The 25,722-nt window shown below is 45.4% G+C and overlaps 1 protein-coding gene across 1 annotated transcript in view; it reads left to right on the plus strand.

Annotated features, from left to right (window-relative positions):
* The first annotated feature begins 1,038 nt into the window (after nucleotides 1–1,038).
* The window catches only part of CFAP90 (cilia and flagella associated protein 90), a 69,944-nt gene continuing 45,260 nt past the window's right edge, over nucleotides 1,039–25,722 (plus strand). Inside the window, exons 1-2 of the mRNA XM_056520732.1 lie at nucleotides 1,039–1,080; nucleotides 22,319–22,384. Coding sequence (XP_056376707.1) covers nucleotides 22,366–22,384 — 19 coding nt within the window. The 5' untranslated portion in view covers nucleotides 1,039–1,080; nucleotides 22,319–22,365. The remainder of the gene's footprint in view (nucleotides 1,081–22,318; nucleotides 22,385–25,722) is intronic.

The raw sequence follows: 25,722 nt of genomic DNA on the forward strand, positions 1-25,722 counted from the left end.
CCGAAAATAAACCCTACCCCGAAAGTAAGCCCTAGCAGGATTATGGGGTAGGGCTGCAATATAAGCCCTACCCCGAAAATAAGACCTAGTCCAGGGGTAATCTGCTGGCGGACCGCGGTCGCCAGTAATGCCCGCAGACCCCACATGGCCACCGCAGTAATGCCAGCAGACTCCACACACCTCCCCCCCCGGCCGTCACAGTAATGCCCGCAGACCCGACACCGCACCCGGCCACCACAGTGCGGTAATGCCCGCAGATTCCACATCCCCCCGGCCACCCCATTAATGCCCGCCGACCCCACAGCCCCCCTCGGCCACCCCCCTGCCTCCTTTGGCTGGTCCTGCGACACCCACGGCAAGTTAGCTTACCGTAATTCAGCCGGGGCAGGGACGCTGACGTTCTAAAACGTTGGCGCGTATGCACGGCCGACGTCATGGACGTGTCCCTGCCCCCGGCTGCTAAGCAACAGGAGAAGATCTCGCCGCAGGGTACCGTATGGTAAGAAAGTGCCCCCCCCCCTAAATATGAATGCTGGAGATGCCAAATGCTGGAGATTTATAAAAACCTGCACAGGGGAAAAGTTGCTAATTGCCTATAACAAAAGGCCTGTAAAAAAAAAATGAAAGAAACAATCTGATTTGTTACTAGGGGAAACTCAGCAACTTTTCCTTTGGACAGGTTTTGGTAAATCTTCCCCTGTAAATTTAGAAAGTTTAGTTTGCATCTGAATTGAAAACTGGCTTAAAGGGGTTGTCTCCCAAAGCTTAGTAGGCCTAAACGTATGCAGTATGTGAAATTTCAATATGTAGAAGCGATTATGAAAACAAACTATTTAAGGGATATATACTTCCTGATCTCCCATGTGCCTGGCTACAGCCCACTAAAATGGGTCAGACATGCTCAGTTTAACTGCAATATCCTAGTCTGTCCAGGAAGTACTGGCTTAGTTAGTCTCCAATGCACATGCAATCAAGGGGGAATTGTGGGAAAGTGTGTGCTCTGTTGCACGGCAACAGCACAATCAGGAAGGAGAGAAAACCAGGAAGTGTTCGGATATATAGGCAACACAGTACAAGTATGTAAGTTACTTTGCATAAAAACACACATCTACATTTACATAAGTGGTACACATCTGATTTAACAAACTTTGCTTTGTGAAACAACCTATTTAAAGGTGTAATCCAATTAAAGGGGTACTCCAGCGGAAAACATTTTTTTTTAAATCAACTGGTGCCAGAAAGTTAAACAGATTTGTAAATTACTTCCTAAAAATCTTAATCCTTTCAGTATTTATCGGCTGCTGTATGTCCCACAGGAAATTATTTTAATTTTTAATTTATTTTCTGTCTGACCACAGCGCTCTCTGCTGACACCTCTGTCCATTTTGGAAATTGTCCAGAATAGAAGCAAATCCCCATAGTAAACCTATCCTACTCTGGACAGTCCCTGACATGGACAGAGATGTCAGAATAGAGAACTGTGGTCAGAAAGAAAGGAAATTAAAAAAAGAAAAGAACTTCTTGTGGAGCATAGCAGCTGATTGAAGGATAAATATTTCTAAATAGAAGTAATTTACAAATTTGTTTAACTTTCTGGCACCAGTTTATTTAAAAATAAAAATTTACACTGGAGTACCCCTTTAACCCCTTAAGGACTCAGCCCATTTGGACCTTAACCCCTTAAGGACTGAGCCCTTTTTCACCTTAAGGACTCGGCCATTTTTTGCAATTCTGACCACTGTCACTTTAAACATTAATAACTCTGGAATGCTTTTAGTTATAATTCTGATTCCGAGATTGTTTTTTCGTGACATATTCTACTTTAACATAGTGGTAAAATTTTGTGGTAACTTGCATCCTTTCATGGTGAAAAATCCAAAAATTTGATGAAAAATTTTTAAATTTAGCATTTTTCTAACTTTGAAGCTTTCTGCTTGTAAGGAAAATGGATATTCCAAATTTTTTTTTTTATTCACATTTTCAATTGTCTACTTTATGTTTGCATCATAAAATTGACATGTTTTTACTTTTGGAAGACACCAGAGGGCTTCAAAGTTCAGCAGCAATTTTCCAATTTTTCTCAAAATTTTGAAACTCGCTTTTTTTCAGGGACCAGTTCAGGTTTGAAGTGGATTTGAAGGGTCTTCATATTCGAAATACCCCACAAATTATCCCATTATAAAAACTGCACCCCCAAAAGTATTTAAAATGACATTCAGTCAGCGTTTTAACCCTTTAGGTGTTTCACAGGAATAGCAGCAAAGTGAAGGAGAAAATTCACAATCTTCATTTTTTACACTCGCATGTTCTTGTAGACCCAATTTTTGAATTTTTGCAAGGGGTAAAAAGGAGACAATTTTTACTTGTATTTGAAACCCAATTTTACTCGAGTAAGGACATACCTCATATGTCTATATTAATTGTTCGGCGGGCGCAGTAGAGAGCTCAGAAGGGAAGGAGCGACAAATGGTTTTTGGGAGGCATGTCCCCTTTAGGAAGCCCCTATGGTGCCAGAACAACAAAAAAAAACAAACATGGCATACCATTTTGGAAACTAGACCCCTCGGGGAACGTAACAAGGGTTAATGGGAACCTTAATACCCCACAGGTGATTCACGACTTTTGCATATGTAAAAAAAAAAAATTTTTTTGCCTAAAATGCTTGTTTTCCCAAAAGTTTTACATTTTTAAAAAGGGTAATAGCAGAAAATACCCCCCAAAATTTGAAGCCCAATTTCTCCCGATTCAGAAAACACACCATATGGGGGTGAAAAGTGCTCTGCTGGCGCACTACAGGTCTCAGAAGTCACATTTGGCTTTTTGAAAGCAAATTTTGCTCTGGGGGCATGCAGCATTTAGGAAGCCCCTATGGTGCCTCGACAGCAAAAAAACCCCCACATGGCATACTATTTTGGAAACGACCCCTCGGGGAATGTAACAAGGGGTTAAGTAAACCTTAATACCCCACAGGTGTTTCACGACTTTTGCATATGTAAAATGCTTCTTTTCCCAAAAATTTTACATTTTTAAAAAGGGTAAAAGCAGAAAATACCCCCCAAAATTTGTAACACAATTTCTCCCGAGTACGGCGATACCCCATATGTGACCATAAACTGTTGCCTTGAAATACGACAGGGCTCCAAAGTGAGAGCGCCATGCGCATTTGAGGCCTAAATTAGGGACTTGCATAGGGGTGGACATAGGGGTATTCTATGCCAGTGATTCCCAAACAGGGTGCCTCCAGCTGTTGTAAAACTCCCAGCATGCCTGGACAGTCAGTGGCTTTCTGGCAATACTGGGAGTAGTTGTTTTGCAACAGCTGGAGGCTCCGTTTTGGAAACCGCGGCGTACCAGACGTTTTTCATTTGTATTGGGGAGGGGAGGGGGCTGTGGAGGGGTATGTGTATATGTAGTGTTTTTTTACTTTTTATTTTATTGTGTGTTAGTGCAGTGTAGTGTTTTTTAGGGTACAGTAGCACGGGCGGGGGTTCACAGTAGTTTCTCGCTGGCAGTTTGAGCTGCGGCAGAAAATTTGCTCAAACTTGCAGCCGGATACTTACTGTAAACCTCCGCCCTTGTGAGTCTACCCTGTACATTCACATTGGGGGGGGAGGGGGGGGGGAACATCCAGCTGTTGCAAAACTACAACTCCCAGCATGTACGGTCTATCAGTGCATGCTGGGAGTTGTAGTTTTGCAACAGCTGGAGGCACACTGGTTGTGAAACACCGAGTTTGGTAACAAACTCAGTGTTTTGCAACCAGTGTGCCTTCAGCTGTTGCAAAAGATACAACCCCCAGCATGTACGGACAGCAGAAAGGCATGCTGGGTCTTGTAGTTATGCAACAGCTGGAGGCATACTACTTTGGCTGGGGATGCTGGGGATTGTAGTTATGCAACAGCTGGAGACACACTGGTTTGCTACTTAACTCAGTGTGCCTTCAGCTTTTGCAAAACTACAACTCTCAGCAGTCACCGACAGCCAACGGGCATGCTGGGAGTTGTAGTTATGCAACCAGCAGATGCACCACTACAACTCCCAGCATGCACTTTAGCTGATTGTGCAAGCTGGGAGTTGTAGTTATGCAACAGCTGAAGGTACACTTTTCCATAGAAAAAATGTGCCTCCAGCTGTTGCAAAACTATAAGTCAGAGACGGCCCCGAACAGCCTGTAATTCCGGGTCACTGGAGACCCAATTGACCCGGAATCTGCCGCAGATCGCTGGACTGAATTGTCCAGCGATCTGCGGCCATCGCCGACATGGGGGGTCATCATGACCCCCCCTGGGCGATATGCCGCGATGCCTGCTTTCAGCAGGCATCGGGCACCGGCTCCCCTCCGGCTAGCGGCGGGGGGCCGGGATTTGACAGGACGTACTCAAACGTCCTTAGTCCTTAAGGACTCGGAAAAGGGGCCGTTTGAGTACGTCCTGTGTCCTTAAGGGGTTAAGGACTCAGACAATTTTATTTTTCGTTTTTTCCTCCTCACCTTCAAAAAAATCATAACTCTTTTATATTTTCATCCACAGACTAGTATGGGGCTTGTTTTTTGTGCGACCAGTTGTCCGTTTAATGCCATTGCTCACTTTACCATAAAATGTATGGCGGAACCCCAAAAATACTATGTGTGTGGGGAAATTAAAAAGAAAACCGCAATTTTGCAAATTTTGGAACGTTTCGTTTTCACGCCGTACAATCTACTAAAAATTACATGTGTTCTTTATTCTTTGGGTCAATGGGATTAAAATGATACCCATGATAACATACTTTTCTATTACTGTTGCGCTTAAAAAAAAAAATCGCAAACTGTTTAACCAAATTAGTGTTTAAAATCCCCCTATTTTGAAGACCTATAACTTTTTAATTTTTCCGTTTAAGTGGCGGTATGAGGGCTCATTTATTGTGCCGTGATCTGTACTTTTTATTGATACCATATTTGCTTTTATAAAACTTTTAATACTTTTTTTATAAAAAAATTTTGGAATAAAATGTTATAAAAAAAAGAAGCTAATTTGGACTTTTTTTCTTTTTACGTTCACGCCGTTCACCATAAGGTATCATTAACATTTTATTTTAATAGTTGGGATATTTACGCATGCGGCGATACCAAATATGTATATAAAATATTATTTTTACACTTTTTGGGGGTGAAATAGGGAAAATGGGACAATTTACGTTTTTATTGGGGAGCATTTTTTTAACTTTTTTTTTTCTTTTTTACTTAAATTTTTAGACTTTAATAGTCTCTATAGGGGACTATTTATAGCAATCATTTGATTGCTAATACTGTTCAGTGCCATGCATAGGACATAGCACTGATCAGTATTATCGGTCATCTTCTGCTCAGGACTGCTCGATCGCAGACCAGAGCAAAAGACCCATGGAAGGCAGCGGAGGCAGGGGAGGGGACTTCCGTCTGCCATGCTGGATGATCGGATCCCCGCGGCAGCGCTGCGGGCGATCCGATCATCCATTTTAGTTACCCTGATGCTGCAGATGCCGTGATCTGTATTGATCATGGCATCTGAGGGGTTAATGGCGGACATCCGCACGATCACGGATGTCCGCCATTATGGACGGGTCCCTGGCTGCTATCAGCAGCCGGGACTTGCCGCGCATGACACGAGCATCACTCCGATGCTCGCGGTTATGCATAGGATGTAAATGTACGTCCTGGTGCGTTAAGTACAAGCTCACCAGGACGCACATTTACGTCCGGCGTCGTTAAGGGGTTAAGTAAAATATCACTTATTTAATTCCCTCATGTAATGATAAATATATCTTCCCAAGCAAGTAATTATAAATAATGCACTGTTGCAGAGCTTTATAAAGCACTAATCAGGCGAAATGCAGCAAAATGAGCTATTCTGCATCCCCTTTGTCTCGGCTTTCTTCCCCGAACTGCCTCTAGCCCCCACCCTTGGAGAGATCATGTGACTTTTATGCTGTCTATGGGGCCTGGCTTGCAGTTCTGTCTCTGAGTCCATGTAAGCCACGCCCCCAAGAAGAACTGCATGGAAGAAAGATCTGACAACTGAGGGGGTTGAGGGAGTCTAGAGGCTGGGGAGTTGGCTGCAGAAATCTTTAGCTGAGCAGGGGAGAGGCAGAAGAGGATGCCGTGTTTGGAGGAAGTGTTAAATGTGGGGGAAGCAGGAGATATCTTGATGTGTGAGACAAACTGTGTGTCTTATGAAGCATAGGTGTGTGTGCATGTCTGTCTTATGAAGCAGAGCTGTGTGCAGGGCCAGCATTAGGGCGGGGCAAACTAGGCAATTGCCTAGGACCCCCATCCCCCAGGGGGCCCCCTGCCGGCTGCTCAGCATAGGCATGTGACCGGGGTGCTCAGCATAGGCGTGCGCAAGCCCGGGGGGGGGGGGGTCCGTGGCTGCCACTGAGCAGTCCGCAGGGGGCCCCTGTCACATTCTGGACATCCCTGTGTCCCGATTGATCTTTTCGGGACACAAAGATGTTTTGGTTACCTTTCTACGGCGGCCTCTGCATTACCGCCGGGAGGTAGCGAACGCAGGGACGTCACTGACGTCCCGTGCTTGCGCCCATAGCAATGGAGGAGCGGAGCATCGAGGAGGACATGTGCTGGCCGGCATGGTAAGTCACCAGCACCAGCTGGCAGCACGTCATCTTCAGTGTTCCGACCACAGCTCCTCCGGTCCCAGGATCTACTGCTATGGTCTCTAGGCCATAGCAGTAGATCGTGACCCTGGACCGGAGGACCGGTGGTTGGAACACTGAAGTGGGGCAGTAGACAGACATACAGCCTCCATTCCTGTATTGGCAGCATAGATATGTCCATATACACATAGCCTTAGGAGTACCGTAGGGACGCATTATAGTTCCCCTCCTATACTAGGCTGTTCACTGTGTTTTGTTGGTGTACTGGTGAGGTTACTGTGTACATACATTACATTACTTATCCTGTACTGATCCTGAGTTATATCCTGTAGATCTTTTATTAAAAAATATTAAACATTACAAAAAGAACAAACATCACCATAACAATAATACAAACAACATACACCTGTATAATATATACAAAAATGAGTCCATATTAGTCTAAAAATGTCCATCCAAGTATCTTCGGGTCCAGCCTCATTCTCACCAAACACACCGCTATAATAACAACAACTACTAAACACTCTACAATAATAATAATACTTACAGTAATAATAATAATAACAATAATAACTAAAAACTGGTCCGGTTGCATTTCCCCACCCAAAATAATAAATATGTCAAACCACCAACAAACACCGCAAACAGAAAAACAGAATATACAAGTGTTTATTTATTTATTTATTTATTTATTTATTTTTTAATTATTATTTTTTTTGGCCCTGAGCTGGTCCCGCATCCCATGCCCCCAGTACATGATAACAGACGTCCATGAACCAGTCCAGGATTTTTTTTTTTTTATTATAAAAAGTCCCACACAGAAACCCCCCTCCCCTATCTACCCACCACCCAACCTAACACTAAACCCCAACACAACACAACCCCTAGAAAAAAAATACAATATATATACATATATACACATATACATAAATGTACAAACAAAACAAATATATACAAAATAATACAAACTATACCAAACCAAACCAAACAACAAACAACAATAAGGCTTTTCAATCACACAAACCCCTAAAGCTCAAGTTCAGTGCCTGCAAGCCCTATATCACCATATATCTACAGCACAAAACAAAAAGACTAATGTGCCAGCATCAGCCCACCACCAGGGGGAGACAACAGGCTAAGGCACTTTAAAGACAGAGCCCCTCCACAGATGAGAGGCCCTGCCAGCACCCAGCCTCTCGTACTCCAGAGAACGCACCTTCACCAGGTCACCGAGAATGTTCCTAACCACCTCACCCACAGGGAGGATTTTACGCTGCGTCGACATTAAACACCGTGCGTTCCACGTGTAATACCTGACCACTGAGCTGACTAGGAATAAAGTGCACCGGTCCCAGCCTCCAAGGTTTCTGAATGCCCCATAGGCCCATTCCGCATAGGAGAGACTGGCCAGCCGAGGCCAACCAATGGAAGTGCCCACCCTGTTGTAAACCTCTGTGTTAAAGGGACAATGAAGCAGAAAATGCTCCATGCTTTCCAGCATGCCTCCACACTCTTCGCGGGGACATCCCCGGTCATCAGAGCTCCTGCACTTCAGATTGTCCCTCACACACAGTTTCCCATGGAAGCAGCGTCAAGTCAAGTCCCAAAACTTCAAGGGGATCCTGATAGAATTCAAAAGCTCTAAACCCACCTCCAGATCCCAACTTGGGCAGTCCTTGAGCGCCAATGGCCTCTGGAAATAAGAAGACAGGACCCTCTTGTCAAGGAATTTCCTCGACAGAGTCCTAATCTCCCACATCCCCAGACCCCACCGACGAATAACCTTCAGAACCGGGGTAGCATAAGCCGGGAGATGTCCGTGTGGTGTGCGAAGATCCTTCACCTGCCCTCCTGTCTCCCATTCCTGGAAGAAAGGCCGAAACCATCCCCTACAGGAGGATACCCACGGAGGAGCCCTCTCTGACCAGAGGTTTGCTATATTGGTCTTAAGAAAGGTATTCACTAGGAACACCACAGGGTTGACCATACACAACCCGCCTAGTCTCCTCGTACGGTAAGTAACCTCCCTCTTCACTAGGTTTAGTCTATTCCCCCATAACATTTGGAAGAACACACTGTAGACCCGGGTCCAAAGAGGTTCTGGCAACATGCATACACTGCCCAGATATATCAGCAAAGGGAGCAGGAAAGTTTTCATCAGGTTAACCCTTTCCCTGAGGGTCAAAGACCAACCCTTCCACTGATCCACCTTCTGAGCGGCGATCTTAAGCCTGCTTTCCCAGTTTTGTTTGGGGTAATCCCCTTGACCAAATTCGATGCCGAGGACTTTTGCGGATTCCTGGGGCTCTGAAAGGGCGTCCGGGAGATCAAAATCAGGATCTCCCCCTCCCAGCCAGAGACTCTCACACTTATCCTGATTGATCTTGGACCCGGATGCCTCCGAGTAGCGGTCCACCTCTGACATCACCCATCTGCCCTCCTCTTGTGAGGAGACAAACACGGTGACATCATCAGCGTATGCTACCGCCCTCAGAGCCGAATCCGGCACTGCCAGGTCCATTCTCACCCCCGCCAACGGTCCACAATCAATCCTTCTAAGGAATGGATCAATTGCAAACACGTACAGCAAAGGGCTCAAAGGACAACCCTGACGGACACCAGACTCAACCTCAAAAGAGCGGCCAATCCAACCATTCACAAGCGGGAAACTCTCTGCCCCTACATACAAGGTCTTAAGCCAATCAACAAACCCCCCTGGCAGGCCATATCTCAGAAGGACAGACCAGAGGTACTCATGGTTAACCCGATCAAACGCTTTTGCCTGATCCAAGGACAGCAAGTACCCCTTCCAGTGGCCAGCCCTACCCTGCTCCACAGCCTCTCGGACACTGAGCACAGCACTGAATGTACTGTGGCCCAGAACAGAGCAATGTTGAGCCCCCGAAAGGAGCCGGGGTGCAAACTCCACCAGCCGATTAAACAGCACTTTTGCCAGAATCTTTCTGTCCGCATTGAGAAGTGCTATGGGACGCCAATTCTCAATGTGGGACGGGTCTTTACCCTTTGACAGGATGATCAGCGCTGACCTCCTCATTGACTTTGGCAGAGTGCCCGAGGATAGACACTCATTAAAAACCGCGGTCAAGAGGGGAACCAAAGTGTCCTTAAAGGTCTTATAGAACTCAGATGTTAAGCCATCCGGACCGGGTGACTTCTTGAGGGCAAGCCCATCAATAGCCATCCTGACTTCCTCTTCCCGGATCATCTCTGTCAAAACGTCAAGAGAGGGGTCTACTCCTGGTTCAGGGACGGTTTCAGCCAAGAAAGCTGATACCTTATCTCGATCTAGATCCTTCCTTCCCAAGAGGTGCGAGTAGTAGGATCTAGACCTACAACTACCCCTATGATAGGTGAATCCCGCGTGGCCTGGAGTGTGCCGGATGTGGACATCCACCAGGCGAGCCTCACTCGCTATGCTATTAAGGGCGACGCTATCATAAGTCAGCTTTTCTCTGGCACCTCCCCTGTCTTGGGGCCTCGTGACAGCATTAAAGTCCCCTCCAAAGACCACCTGCCGACTTGTAAAAAGATAGGGCTTGATCCTCATAAAGAGACACTTCCGGTCCCACTTAGACTGTGGGCCGTAGATGTTAATAAGGCGAAGTTCTTGTCCCCTCATGAGGACATCTAAGATCAGGCACCTCCCCATTTCTAACTCGATAACCCGTCGACATTCTACCGCTGCGGTAAAAAGGACCGCCACTCCGCTATACGGCTCGGCCCCAAGAGACCAGTAGGAGGGCCCATTCCTCCACTCTCTTTTAGCCTTGTAGATAGATGACATATCTGTTATCCTGGTCTCCTGCAAAAATAAAATATCAGCATTAATATGGGCAAAAAAATCATAGGCAGCAAATCGAGCCGTATCTGACTTAATGCTGGCGACATTAATGGACGCCAGCGTCAACGGAGAGGGTGCCGCCATCAAGGGTGATTGAGTTAAACAGCTTTCTTTTTCCCACTCCCCTTCTCACCCTCCACATCAGAAGAACTCTTCACCCTCTTTAGAGAAATAGAAGTGTCCATCTCACCAGATGTCGTTTTACTTTCCTCGTCTCCGGATTCTAGGCCAGTCCCTTCCCCCGAGGACATAACCTCCCCAGGGGAAGAGGACTCGGCGTCCCCTGGAAGCCCCTCTGCCACCTCCCCCTCATCCTCCCCTTCCGAAGAAGAGGAGGAGATGTCCCTGAGGGGTCGGAATCGATTGGAAAGGCCAACCAGAGGGGAGTCAGTTTTGCCTTCCTTTGGCACCTGGACTGGGGTGGGAGAAGATCTTAAATCTCCCTTTTTTTTTCTACTTGTACCCCGCTTTCGTGTCTCCTTCTTCCATCCCCCATCATCCTCCTCCACGCTATCTGAGGAGATGGCACCTTCCTCATTCTGGATCCTCCTGACCTCCTCATTCAGCTCGCCATCCCTCAGGGTCTCAGCAGCAAGGTTGGCCTCTGGGACAGAATGAGAGGTCGTCCCAGTAACCCGGGCTTTCCCCATCACCCTATCCCTTTGGCGTTTATCAAGACGTCTTAGTTGGGCTGGTGTCTTTCTCTTGCTGTTCCTCACTGACCCCTCAGTTCCTCCACCCCTGCTAGTCCCCTCCCCAGCAGATTCCGGCTCGTGATCTTCACCCGCCGGGGACAAGACTGCATTAGCGAAAGAACGAGGACAGCGACTGAATGGGTGCCCTAAGTCACCACACAGGTGACACCTAATCTCTGCACAAGATGCGGCAAGATGGCCTACACCCCACACAAGGCACATTTCTGCACCGTACAGTTTGCACTGAAGTGTGTGGGGTCACCACATCTGTGACAGAGCTTCGGCTGACCCCGGTAGAAAATCTGGATACGATCTCTACCGAGAAAGGCAGAGGATGGAATATGGGTAACTGTATTTCCTGAACGTTTAAGTTTTACCAAAAACGTCCAGGCTCCTGACCAGATGCCAAACTCGTCCCTGTTCTTCTGCGGGACCCCCATTAACTCGCCATACCGTCCTAACCAGGTGATGATGTCAACACAAGAGAGTGATTCGTTACGGGTCAAAACGGTCACTCTCTTGATTTCGTTTTGACGAGACAATGCCTGTAGTGCAAAGTCTCACCAGCCGGGCTCATTCTTTACCAATTCATAATTCCACCAGAAAAGCTCAAGCCCCTCTGGCCGAACAAAACTGATATCGAATTCAGGAGTACCGTAGGGATGTATCAAGGCAAAGATATCAACTGCCTTGAAGCCCATCTTTAGCAAGAGCTCAACCACTTTGGTCCTTGAAGGACACGTATCTTCACCCTGCCACCGAAGACGGACCACATTCCTACGGTTACTACCTGCCCGGCTGTTGGGAGGGACCACACAGTATCGCCCCCTCTTTCCTCTCGGAAGGCAGAGAGACCATGTCTCTCTATCCAGAAGGACAGATCAACTGCTCTACCCTCTACATTAATCGACCTTTCCCCCTTTTTCAGAGCTTCCAGGAGACGTCGCTGCAATAAGCCGTCACTAGAGTCAGGAGACGAGGAAAGTATTCTACTTCCCCCAGCAGTGACATTGGCATAACTCCTATGGTCTGTCACCACTGGGGGGGCAACCAGACCAGACCCTACACCTACACCCCTGCCGATGACAACATCCCCACCACCCCCAATGACAACATTAGCACCAACTCCAATAACATGGTCACCACCTCCCCCAAAAACACCTTCCCCAGTAACATCAATCTCAATCCTCTCCCCAGTCATACATCCCCCAACCCCATTTACCCCATCACTCACACTGGCTGGACCAGCAACAGGTAAACCGGCAAATGATGATGGTGATGTTGATGAAGATACATTTTCAGTCCGTTGTGCCTCGGCATCACGGGGCACTAGAGCTGGGACAACCTCCGCTGGCCCTTTAAGGGACCGGGCAGCATGCTTACCCAGTCTAGAGGAGGCCCCAGCCCTGTTCTTATTAGTGCCCTCCGCCTCATCAGCAATTTCTCCAGTCTTTTCAGGGCGCCGCTGATCAATGGGATCAGCGGCGCCAATACAAAATAAGATTTTTTCTTTTCTTTTGGGAGCGTCTGTTACATCTGTAGTCACCGCGACTAACTCAGGCACTGAGTCACCCCCCCCTCCCACAGGGGAGCGAACTATAGCCCCGGAGTCTGCCCCTATGCCCACTGCTGGGCTGCCCTCACTGTCCGGCCTTGCGGCCGGTGCCTTCTCTACTCCATCCCTGCTGCTGCAAACAGGCATGGAGTTTTGCGCCCTTTTAGTACCTGTACTCTCCCCGCTCCTTTGCACCGAGTCCACCACAGAACACGGGCTGGGCTGGGTAACGGGGCTTGCACAATGAGCTGACCCTGCGGCCGACTCAGGGTATACAGGGAGGGGGGGTGTAGATGTAACTCAACACTTCTTGCTGCTTTGGCTTGGTCTTCTTCTTTTTCTTACCCCCAGGTGCCTCATCTGGCAGCTCATCTCCAAACACCAGATTCTGAGGACACACTGGGGATTCCAGCATACGTATCTGAGCCATTAGCGCCCCTCCCTGGTAGCTGTTGTCACTGTCTTCCCCTGAGTCGGCAGGTGATACTGCTGGCTGCTGTGCAGGGGGCCCACTGTACGGGGCCTGCTGCTGTTGCGACAGGCCACCAGGTGGATCTGGCTGTTGTTCTCCCTCTATCTCCTCCTCATCATCCACCTGGCTCTCAGGTTGCAGCCCCATCAACCTTCTCTGTTTCTTTTCATCCATTTCTCTGAAACGCTCTTGATTTTTCAGCTTTTCTTTAAATGGTCCACTCATCTCCAGCAATTCCTCCTTTCTTTCCTCCAAAGCATTTATTTCAGCCATCAGACCTTTTATCTGTGCCTGGACTTCAGGCTTCTTCTTCTTTGGGGTAACCTCCAGCTTAGAACGGACATGGCGAAGTTCCTCCTGAAGCCTCCTCACAGCTTTACTGGCGTCTTCATACTCACGAAGGTGACTTACGACCCGGGTAGTATAGGTGGAAATAGACTCCCGGGTCCTCAGCATTCCCCAGCCTTCCTCACTGAGGGCGGCTTCACCTCCGTGAGTACTCTGCCTTCCTCCAGATGACTTTGGCTTTCTGCTGGCAGCACCCAGCTTTCCCAAATTGGGATCCTCATTTCCAGAAACCTTTCGGCCTCTTGCCTCTGTGGGGGGTGTTGGAGTGACATTGCTGCGACTCCGGGTGGATCGTCTAACCCCCAAATCTTCTGATGTACAGGCCGCTTGCTGGCCTCTCCTGCCTCCATGCGGCCTACTCCGGGAGGCAGAAGCCTGGGCCTCGCCTCCCTCACTCATCCCTGGAAACCCACTCCCTCCCTGGGGAGGAGAAAGCAGGTCCCAGGTGGAACAGGTGGTAATTCCCTGGAGCTCAGGAGGCACAGCAGACACACACAGCTGAACTTAAGCAGAACCACACCCACAACTGATTGGCTCCCACTCCAGAGCTGTACTCACTATTCTGCTGGTGAGGTCACTGTGTACATACATTACATTACTGATCCTGTACTGATCCCGAGTGTGTGTGGGATGGAGGTGGGGGACCAAAAAAAATAGCTTGCCCAGGGTCCAAGACGGCCTTGTGTGTGCCGCTGGCGCTGCACTGCGCTGCCGCTCGTGGGCCCCTTACCAAGAATCGCTGCTGCTCGGGGGCAAAAACAAATGTAAGAATTACCTACAGATGCTCTTCATAAGTCCATAGGAAATGCCTATGGCAGTACATATCAGTATGGACAGAGTAATTTGTGATGGGTGGGGTATATTGGTGTGGGCGTGGCATACCTTGTGGGGGAGGAGCTTATGGGCCTCCTCAAAAAATCTCCAAATTTATTGTTACCCCACTGGACGGGATATGAGGTCGAGATATGATGACGGGATATGAGGTCAGGATATGAGGTCGAGATATGATGATGGGATAGGAGGTTGAGATATGAGGACGAGATATGGTGTTGGAATATGACAACAATATATGAGGATGGATTTTTTGCTCCTTGCCTTTAAAAAATCATAACTCTTTAAATTTTGCACCTAAAAATCCATGTGATGGCTTATTTTTTGCGCCACCAATTCTACTTTGTAATGACGTCAGTCATTGTGCCCAAAAATCTACGGTGAAATGGAAAAAAAAATCATTGTGAGACAAAATTGAAAAAAAAAACACGCAGTTTTGTAAATTTTGGGGGCTTCCGTTTCTACGTAGTACATTTTTCGGTAAAAATGACACCTGATATTTATTCTGTAGGTCCATACGGTTAAAATGATACCCTACTTATATAGGTTTGATTTTGTCGTACTTCTGGAAAAAATCCTAACTTCATGCAGGAAAATTAATACGTTTAAAATTGTCCTTTCTGACCCCTATAACCTTATTGATCGCTTTTTATTCATTTTTTCATGATATAAAAAGTGACCAAAAAAACACTATTTTGGACTTTGGAATTTTTTTCTCATAAAAAACCAGTGATCGATGATTCTGCCGCTTGACTGCTCATGCCTGGATCTCAGGCACTGAGCAGTCATTCGGGGATCGGACAGCGAGGAGGCAGGTAGGGACCCTCCGGCTGTCCTGTAGGCTGTTCGGGATGCCGCGATTTCGCTGCGGCTATCCCGAACAGCCCACTGAGCTAACCGGCATGGTTTTAGTTTCACTTTAGACGCGGCGTTCAACTTTGAACGCCGCGTCTAAAGGGTTAATAGCATGCGCCACAGCGATCAATGCCACGCGCTATTAGCCATGGGTCCCGGCCATTGTTAGAGGCCGGGCCCCGCGTTATAGATCGGGAGCGGACACATGACGTTCCAGTACGTCATGTGTCCTTAAGGGGATATATATATATATATATATATATATATATATATATATATAAATATAAAATATCTATCAAATATGTGTATATGTAAGTTTAGTCAAACATATATGTGTGTATGTAATGTATATATACAATCTATGTATTAGCTTTATTGAGGAGATGTATTTCTGTTTATCTCTCTCTCTTTCTCTCTCTTTCTCTCTCTCTCTCTTTCTCTCTCTCTCTCTCTATGTATATATATATATATATATATATATATATGCAAAGTACTTATGATATATATATATATATATATATATATATATATATATATATCGTATGAACATATAATTATATAAACAGTGGGTCAAAAAAGTATTTAGTCATCCACCAATTGTGCAAATTCTCCCACTTAAAAAGATGAGAGAGGCCTGTAATTTTCATCATAGGTATACCTCAACTATGAGAGACATAATGAGAAAGAAATTCCATAAAATCACATTGTCTTATTTTTAAAGAATTTTTTTGCAAATTATGGTGGAAAATAAGTATTTGGTCAATAACAAAAGTTCCTCTCAATACTTTAATATATACTATTTGTTGGCAATGACAGCGGCCTAGTGTGTTACTGATGGTAGCTTTTGTTACTTTGGTCCCAGCTCTCTGCAGGTCATTCACCAGGTCCCCCTGTGTGGTACTGGGATTTTTGCTCACCGTTCTTGTGATCATTTTGACACCACGGGGTGAGATCTTGCATGGAGCCCCAGATCAAGGAAGATTATCAGTGGTCTTGTATGTCTTCCATTTTATAATAATTGCTCCCTCATTTGATTTCTTCACACTGCTTGCCTATTGCCGATTCAGTCTTCACAGCCTGGTGTAGGTCTACAATTTTGTTTCTGGTGTCCTTCGACATAGTGGAGCTTGGAATGTGACTGTTTGAGGTTGTGGACAGGTGTCTTTTATACTGATAATAAGTTCAAACAGGTACCATTAATACAGGTAACGAGAGGAGGGCAGAGAGTCAGAAATCTTGCTTGTTTGTAGGTAACTAGAGATGAGCGAACTTACAGTAAATTCGATTCGTCACAAACTTCTCGGCTCCGCAGTTGATGACTTTTCCTGCATAAATTAGTTCAGCTTTCAGGTGCTCCGGTGGGCTGGAAAAGGTGGATACAGTCCTAGGAGACTCTTTCCTAGGAATGTATCCACCTTTTCCAGCCCACCGGAGCACCTGAAGGCTGAACTAATTTACGCAGGATAAGTTATCATTTGCCGAGCCGAGAAGTTCGTGACGAATCGAATTTACAATGTGATTTTATGGATTTTTTTTTTCATTCTATCTCTCATAGTTGAGGTATACCTATGATGAAATTTACAGGCCTCTCTCTTTTTAAGTGGGAGAACTTGCACAATTGGTGGCTGACTAATGACTTTTTTGCCCCACTGTGTATATATACATATATATATATATATATATATATATATATATACATATTTACATATATATGTAAATACACTATAGCAATACTAAAATATGGTTTCCATATCGTCCCTCGGCGGCACACAAAGGGTTAATATCTCTCATTTCTCCTACTGGACAGAAGCATATTATCATAATGGGATTAATTAACTACCAATAAAGTAATCAACCAATCCAGGCACCTGCTCAGCAACCTGATATCCTATAAAAAAAAAAAACACAGAGAAGACACGTGTTTTTTTTCTTCTGTCCTATGGACATTATACTTTTATTTTTTAGGTACAACCCTTCATCGGGTTAAATTTCTCCGCTGGCTCTGCCTGAGTGTCTCAGGCCTCCAGCGCAAACTGCGGCCCATGCTTCTTCCTCAGAGTTCTGGGGATCGCATGTGAGGGATAGCGGGGCCTTGGGGGAATGCTGCCTGGGAGAGTCTTTCTGTATCGGGACCCCTGTGGTAGCGTTTTACCTTGCGGTTCGCTTCCCTGCCTCGGCCTCCAGTCCACGGAGTCTCCGGCGCGCCGCGACTTCCGGCTGGCTGCTAGCGCTCTCTGTTTGCAGTGAGCATGCGCCGCTTATGACGCGCTTCCGGAGCCTAGCGCTGCGGACCTCCCGGGCCCTTCATGTGAAGGGATGTTATCCCTTTATGTTTTCGGACAGTTTCCATTTCCGGTAGGGCCGGGATTTCGCTTATTTAAGCAGAGCTGTTCCAGTTATCGGTCCAGCCTCTACCAAGTGCGCGACTCTGCAGCATACAGGTATGTCCTATGGAGTGGGTTAGCCTATTCCCTAGGAAAATTGTTAGGTTTATGGCTACTGTTAGGCTAACTTAGCCTGTTCATTATGTTATGGGTTTGCCCATCCCTTAATGCTTCTTCTCCCCTGTGTGTCTATATTATAATGTCATAAATCGCTTCTTGATATAGCTGTTTATGAAATTTCAGGATGGATAGGCCTCAGGAATCCCATTCCTCTAAGAAAAGGAGAAGAAAGGAGCATCACAGGATGTGCATTCAGTGCAGCCAACCATTACCAGATGAGTACTCTCCTGACCTATGTTCAGCTTGTTCTGAGTATGCTCCAGCCTCCAGTGCCTTCCAATCTGAAGCTAAACAACTTTTTGGATCGTTTAGATCTAGTCTACAATCCGTTTTGTCTGACATCTCTAGTCACAAAACTTCTAAATCCTCCAAAACCGCAGCAAAAGCCCCTTTGTCACCTGTATCCTCGTCCCAGTCTTCTTCTGAATCTGATGGTGAATTGAAGTCATCCTCTTCTCAGGAACTAGCAGAGGTTGGCACTCCGGAGGATTATTACCTCTTTGAGAAAGAGAAAATTAATTCTTTAATGAAAGCTGTAAAAAAAGACTGTTGAAGGTGCACCTTCTGATGAGAATTTACCTAAAAAAGAACCTCTTTTTTATTTTCCACAGGCCAGTGCTTCTGTTTTTTCAGGTCAACCGTTGTTGGATCCCTTGATTAAAGTCGAATTGCATAAGCCTGAAAAGAAATCCGATTTGGGATCCAGATTTAAGGTGACATATAAAATGGATTTCTAAAATCACGGAGTCTTGGGAGTCTCTCCCTAAGATTGATTTAGCTGTGGCTAGATTATCTAAAAAGTCTATGTTTCCCTCTGATGAATCCTCCTTACTAAAAGACCATATGCATAGGAGAGCGGAGGGATCTCTCAAGAGGATTTATTCCTCAGCTGCTTCAGCCTGCAAGGCATCCCTAGCCTCTACATCTGTGGGTCGTGCTTTGTGTATATGGCTGTCTCAGCTTACTAGAGACTTGCGAGATGGTATTTCCAGAGAGAAAATATACAGGATTTACCCAAAATGAAGTTAGCTGCCGATTTTTTTTGCAGACTTCCCTCTGGATGTTATACGGCTAGTTCTACTGCAGATAGAAGGTCTCTCTGGCTGAAAGAATGGTCAGGGGACGTCCCTGCCAAGAACTATTTTTGCTTTTTACCCTTCGAGGGTAGTGAACTTTTTGGGCCCCAGCTAAATCCTATCCTTGAAGGCATGAGCAGTAAGAAAGGGGTATTTTTTTCCTCCCCACCTAATAAGCCCTCTAACCGTAATAGGAGGAGACAGTTTCGTTACTCCCCTCTTCATAGGAGGTTTGTTGCCCAAAGGGGTAGACAAAGACATCAAAATCGTCAGCAGTCTTCTTCTTATAAGAAGAAATCTCCCAAAGGGGGGGGGGGGGAAAGAACAAGGGTTTTTGACGCCAGCTCCTGGTTACCCTGCGTTGGCGCCAGGCTCTCCCATTTTGCCTCTCTATGGTGTCTAACATCCTCAGACTCGTGAGTAAACTCAGTAGTGTCCAGGGGTTACGCAATAGAATTTTTAAAAAACCCTCCAAACAAATTCTTTATCAACAGAATCAATCAACATACCCTTCCTTTGATAGCGGAGTTTCTTCAAAAAAGAGCATTAGAACCTGTCCCATACCATCAGAAAGGTTTTGGCGTGTACTCCAGGGTCTTCGCAGTCCCCAAGAAAGGAGGATCCTGTAGACTTGTCATAGACCTCACCTTCCTACATTGTCAAAAGACGGCTCAAGATGGAAACCATAAGATCTGTACTAGCGCTCATCGAGGAAGGAGATCTTATGGCAACCATTGACATGAAAGATGCTTACCTTCATGTCCCAATTTTGAAGTCTCACAGGAGATTTCTCAGATTGGCAGTAATCGACAACCATCAAGTCCTGCCTTCCCTTCAGCCTGTCATCAGCGCCACGTGTTTTCACCAAAGTTGCTGTTGTTCTGGCCGCACATCTTCGTCTCCAAGGAGTGAATCTTATCCCCTACCTGGACTATTGGCTAATTCTAGCCCACTCCGAGGAAACTCTGGTCAATCACCTGTATCTCACCATTGCAGTTCTTCAGGATCATGGCTTCATCATCAACTTTCAGAAATCTCAGCTGACTCCGACCTCGGTAGGGAGGTTTCTGGGCTTCAGGATCAACTCGACGGACATGAGGCTGTTTCTGTCAGAAGGCAGACTCCTCAAGCTCAAGTCACAGGTAAACTGTCTGTTAAATTGCACATAGTTGTCGGTCCGTTCTGCTATGAGCGTATTAGGCTTAATCACGTCTGCTCTAGATGCAGTGCCATGGGGGAGGGCGCACATGAGGCCCCTCCAGCTTGACATTTTGAACCAGTGGAACAGGAGAACCTGGGGCCTAGACAGGCTTATGTCGCTTTCTAGTCCTACGGTACAGGATCTAGCCTGGTGGTTGCGTCCCGATAAGATCGAAGTGGGCAGATCTTTACGAGCAGTTCCTCAGGTTCTTCTTACCACAGATGCCTCTGCCAGCGGTTGGGGAGCACATCTTGGGTTCGATTGGGTTCAAGGCTCTTGGAGTAAGTCAGAGGCGGCTCTGTCTTCCAATCGTAAAGAGCTTAGAGCAATACGTCTCGCCTTAATTCATTTCTCTTCTCTGTTACAGGGCCACCGGGTCTTGGTGCAGTCAGACAATTTGCCGTCATTTTTTTACCTCAACAAACAGGGCGGAACAAGGTCACCTCAAATGATGGAGAAGTGTCGCCCTCTCATGATCTGGGCAGAGGATCATCTGGCGTACCTTCATGCAGTCCACATTAGGGTCTCTCTGAACTCTCAGACGGACTTCCTGAGCAGGAAGAAATTCCTCCCTCCAGAGTGGAGTCTCAATTCCAGAATTTTTCGTCAGCTAGTTTAGAAATTCGGCCAGCCAGAGATGGACGTTATGGCCACTCGAGCCAACAGGAAGATTCAGTCATTCTGCTCCATCTATAGCAGAGACCACCCCGACCAGCTGGATGGTCTCTCCTTTCCGTGAAACAACAGGTTCCTGTATGCATTTCCTCCAGCCCCCCATATTCCCAGAATGCTGACAAAGATCAAGGAAGAACATGCGGTAGTCCTAGCAATCCTTCCATTCTGGCCCAGGAGGGCTTGGTTCCAGTTCGCGTGGAAACTTTCGAAAGGCTGTCTTTGGGAGCTTCCCCTCATTCCAGACTTGCTATTGCAGGAAGACCTCTGCCATCCAGCTCTTCACAAGCTGAAGCTGACAGCTTGGCTACTGAAAGGTTGAGACTTAGCGCGCAAGGCTTCTCTGAAGATGTGATATCTCTCCTTGCAGCCTCTAGAAAACTGTCCACCCTCAAGGTCTACTCCAGAGTTATGATTTCTTGGTGTCTGACTTATCATGTTGATTCCCCTTCCTTATCTCATGTGTTGGATTTTTTGAAGGACGGTTTCAATAAAGGCCTCAAGCCAAATACTTTACGGGTACATTTTTTGGCAATTAACAACTTTTTTCAAGGTTCTTTCTCAAATAATGCCCTGGTTTCTAGATTTTTCAAGGCGGTCTCCAATCTCAGACCTTCAGTGGCACCTCCAGTTCCCTCCTGGGACTTACCATCAGTCCTTCAATCACTGACCAGTCATCCTTTTGAACCTCTGGCAGATGCAGACATCAAGTTTGTCTCCTGGAAAACCCGGTTTTTGTTGGCCATTTCCTCAGCTAAGAGGGTCGCCGAGCTTCAAGCTTTATCCATACTTCCTCCATACATAAAGGTTCATGATGATTGTTTAATTTTACGGCTAAATCCTGCATTCAGACCTAAAGTATGCACGGTCTCCAACCTTGCTCAAGAAATTTTCCTTCCTGACTTCTATCCTAACCCTGAGGATGAAGTTCAATCCTCTCTTCACACATTGGACGTGAAAAGGTCGGTTCTATGCTATCTTAATAGAACCCAGGATTTCAGAAGCTCAGAAACCCTTTTTCTGCAATTCCTGGGTCCAAATAAGGGCAAACCAGCTTCCAAGTCTTCATTGGCAAGATGGATTAAGGATCTAATCTGGCTCTGTTATTCTCTACGAGGTGCAGAAGCTCCTATTGGTGTCCGTGCTCACTCCACCCGGGCGATGTCTACATCCTGGGCGAACCTAGCCCAGGTATCTCTTGACCAAATATGTCGAGCAGCAACTTGGTCATCTCCAGACACTTTCATTAACCACTACAAGTTGAATCTCGCAGCTGGCAGGGAAGCGTCTTTCAGCAGACAAGTGCTGGAAATAGTAACCTCTTTACCCTCCCCCCCCCTTTGATTTACTGCTTTGTATATCCCTTTGTGTGCCGCCGAGGGACGATATGGAAGGTTAAAATTTACTTACCAAAATGTTTTCTTTCCATGAGTCCCGAGGCGGCACAGATATTCTCCCTTTCTCCCTATTAACTTTTCTTTTGCTGAATACTACACGTGTCTTCTCTGTCTGTGTTTTTTTTTAATAGGATATCAGGTTACTGGGCAGGTGCCTGGATTGGTTGATTACTTTATTGGTAGTTAATTAATCCCATTATGATAATATTCTTCTGTCCAGTAGGAGAAAAGAGAGATATAAACCCTTTGTGTGCCACCTCGGGACTCATGGAAAGAAAAAATTTTGGTAAGTAAATTTTTACCATATTTTTATATAGCATATATAATGATACATAGTACATTTTTTATATTATGTTACAGTGTTTCCCAAAAAAGGGTGCCTTCAGCTGTTGAAAAACTTTAAAACTTCAGCCCCACGCATGCACAGATGGACTTTGACACAGATGGAGTCACCCATTTTGTGAATCATTGCTATATAGTACAACAGGGGAAAGCAGGATGGGAATGGTTGCTTAGTATGTGATACCCTTAAAATCTTTTTGAGAGGGTTTATTTTTAGAGAAGTGGCTTATAAAATGACAAAAACTATGGCTTGCCTAGTAACATTCCGAGTGTTGGGGCCAAGGAACTGGGGCAGAAAACGGCAGTTAGGAGGAAGTGAGCACAGAGCAGCAGCAAAGAATGCTGGGACCTGTAGTTTAACCCCTTAAGGACGCAGGACGTAAATGTACGTCCTGGTGAGGTGGTACTTAACGCACCAGGACGTACATTTACGTCCTAAGCATAACCGCGGGCATCGGAGCGATGCCCGTGTCATGCGCGGCTGATCCCGGCTGCTGATAGCAGCCAGGGACCCGCCGGCAATGGCCGACGCCCGCGATCTCGCGGGCGTCCGCCATTAACCCCTCAGGTGCCGGGATCAATACAGATCCCGGCATCTGCGGCAGTTCGCGATTTAAATGAACGATCGGATCGCCCGCAGCGCTGCTGCGGGGATCCGATCATTCATAACGCCGCACGGAGGTCCCCTCTCCTTCCTCCGTGCGGCTCCCGGCGTCTCCTGCTCTGGTCTGTGATCGAGCAGACCAGAGCAGGAGATGACCGATAATACTGATCTGTTCTATGTCCTATACATAGAACAGATCAGTATTAGCAATCATGGTATTGCTATGAATAGTCCCCTATGGGGACTATTCAAGTGTAAAAAAAAAATTAAAAAAATGTAAAATTAAAAGTAAAAAAAAAGTGAAAAATCCCCTCCCCCAATAAAAAAGTAAAACGTCCGTTTTTTCCTATTTTACCCCCAAAAAGCGTAAAAAACATTTTTTATAGACATATTTGGTATCGCCGCGTGCGTAAATGCCCGAACTATTAAAATAAAATGTTAATGATCCCGTGCAGTGAACAGCGTGAACGAAAAAAAATAAAAAAAAGTCCAAAATTCCTACTTTTTTAATACATTTTATAAAAAAAAAATTATAAAAAATATATTAAGTTTTTTAATTGCAAATGTGGTATAAAAAAAAAGTACAGATCATGGCGCAAAAAATGAGCCCCCATACCGCCACTTATACGGAAAAATAAAAAAGTTAGAGGTCATCAAAATAAAGGGATTATAAACGTACTAATTTGGTTAAAAAGTTTGTGATTTTTTTTAAGCGCAACAATAATATAAAAGTATATAATAATGGGTATCATTTTAATCGTATTGACCCTCAGAATAAAGAACACATGTCATTTTTACCATAAATTGTACGGCGTGAAAACAAAACCTTCCAAAATTAGCAAAATTGCGTTTTTCGTTTTAATTTCCCCACAAAAATAGTGTTTTTTGGTTGCGCCATACATTTTATGATATAATGAGTGATGTCATTACAAAGGACAACTGGTCGCGCAAAAAACAAGCCCTCATACTAGTCTGTGTATGAAAATATAAAAGAGTTATGATTTTTAGAAGGCGAGGAGGAAAAAATGAAAACATAAAAATTAAATTGTCTGAGTCCTTAAGGCCAAAATGGGCTGAGTCCTTAAGGGGTTAAAGACAGCGTGCGGGGAAGGGAACAAATAAGAGGGTAGAAAGGTGTATTAGAGCCATGTACAGGAGATAAAAAAAGTCACATAATAGGTGCAAGGTTAAAGGGGTATTCCGGGCCAAAACTTTTTTTTTATATATCAACTGGCTCCGGAAAGTTAAACAGATTTGTAAATTACTTCTATTAAAAAATCTTAACCCTTCCTATAGTTATTAGCTTCTGAAGTTGAGTTGTTGTTTTCTGTCTAACTGCTCTCTGATGACTCACGTCCCGGGAGCTGTGCAGTTCCTATGGGGATATTCTCCCATCATGCACAGCTCCTGGGACGTGACATCATCATTGAGCAGTTAGACAGAAAATTTCAGAAGCTAATAACTATTGGAAGGATTAAGATTTTTTAATAGAAGTAATTTACAAATCTGTTTAACTTTCCGGAGCCAGTTGATATATAAAAAAATGTTTTGGCCTGGAATACCCCTTTAAAGTGATTGATTGGGTGTTGATCAAGAAACCTAGGAATTCTAGTTCCTGAGAAGGAATAAGTACAGATTTTTTTAAGTTGATGAGGAAACCTAGGTCGGTCAAAAGAGAGAGAGTCCAATTCATGTGAAGAAGAATTAAATCTTTGGATTGGGTCATAATGAGAATATCATCAAGGTAGATGATTAGGCGTACACCTCGACTTCTGAGAGAGGCTAGCACTGGCTTTAGAAGTTTGGTAAAGCACCAAGGGGCCGAAGATAGGCCGAATGGCAGGCAATTGAATTGTCATTTTTGTTCATTCCAAATGAATTGAATGAATGGTTGGGAAGAAGGATGAACTGGTTCAGTAGGCATCCTTCAGGTCGATTTTTATCAACCAATCGATTTTCAAAAGTATATCTCGAAGAAGATGAATGCTTTTCATTTTGAAGTGGCAGTAAACCTCAAAATTGTTGAAGAATCTGAGGTTGATAACAGGCCTGTGGCCTCCATCCTTCTTTTTTTACTATAAAAATATTGCTTTTGAAGCCTGGACAATTGGAGGTTACAGGGATAATAGGCTATTTTGTAATAAAATCTTGTATTTCTGAATCCATTAGATCTCTGTCTGTTTGAGAAAAATGTATGGGAGGAGGGAGGACAAGCTGAATTGGTTGAGACCCGAATTCTATTTGATAACCTAGAATGGTATTTAGGATCCATGATTTGGAAGTAATCATTCTCCAGGTTATGGAAAAATGTATTAGTCTTCCGCTTAATGGATACATTTGGGAAGGGGCTAAATGTGTTACCTGAAGTTGGTCTGGTACGAGGGAGTCCTCTGGAATGCCAGGATATTCCTCAGTAAGGGAATAAAGGTTGGGTGGCAGTGGAAGTTCCTGGATATGAGGAATGTCCTGATTGATAAGAGCCTCTGTATTGCTGTCTGTAAGAATGGGCCCGGCCGGGAAAACGGCTCCGTCCTCCCGAAAACCTTCCAAAAACCTTTTGAGGGAAAACTTTTCTAAGAGAGGTCTGGACTTTTGAGAGGAAAGAGGAGAGGCCTAAGTACTTCCCCATTTCTTGAATAAAGACTTGCTCGAATAACTGTCACGATTCGGCTTCCAGG

The sequence above is a fragment of the Hyla sarda genome, chromosome 5, assembly GCF_029499605.1.
Source record: "Hyla sarda isolate aHylSar1 chromosome 5, aHylSar1.hap1, whole genome shotgun sequence".
In the NCBI taxonomy this organism is placed as follows: Eukaryota; Metazoa; Chordata; class Amphibia; order Anura; family Hylidae; genus Hyla; species Hyla sarda.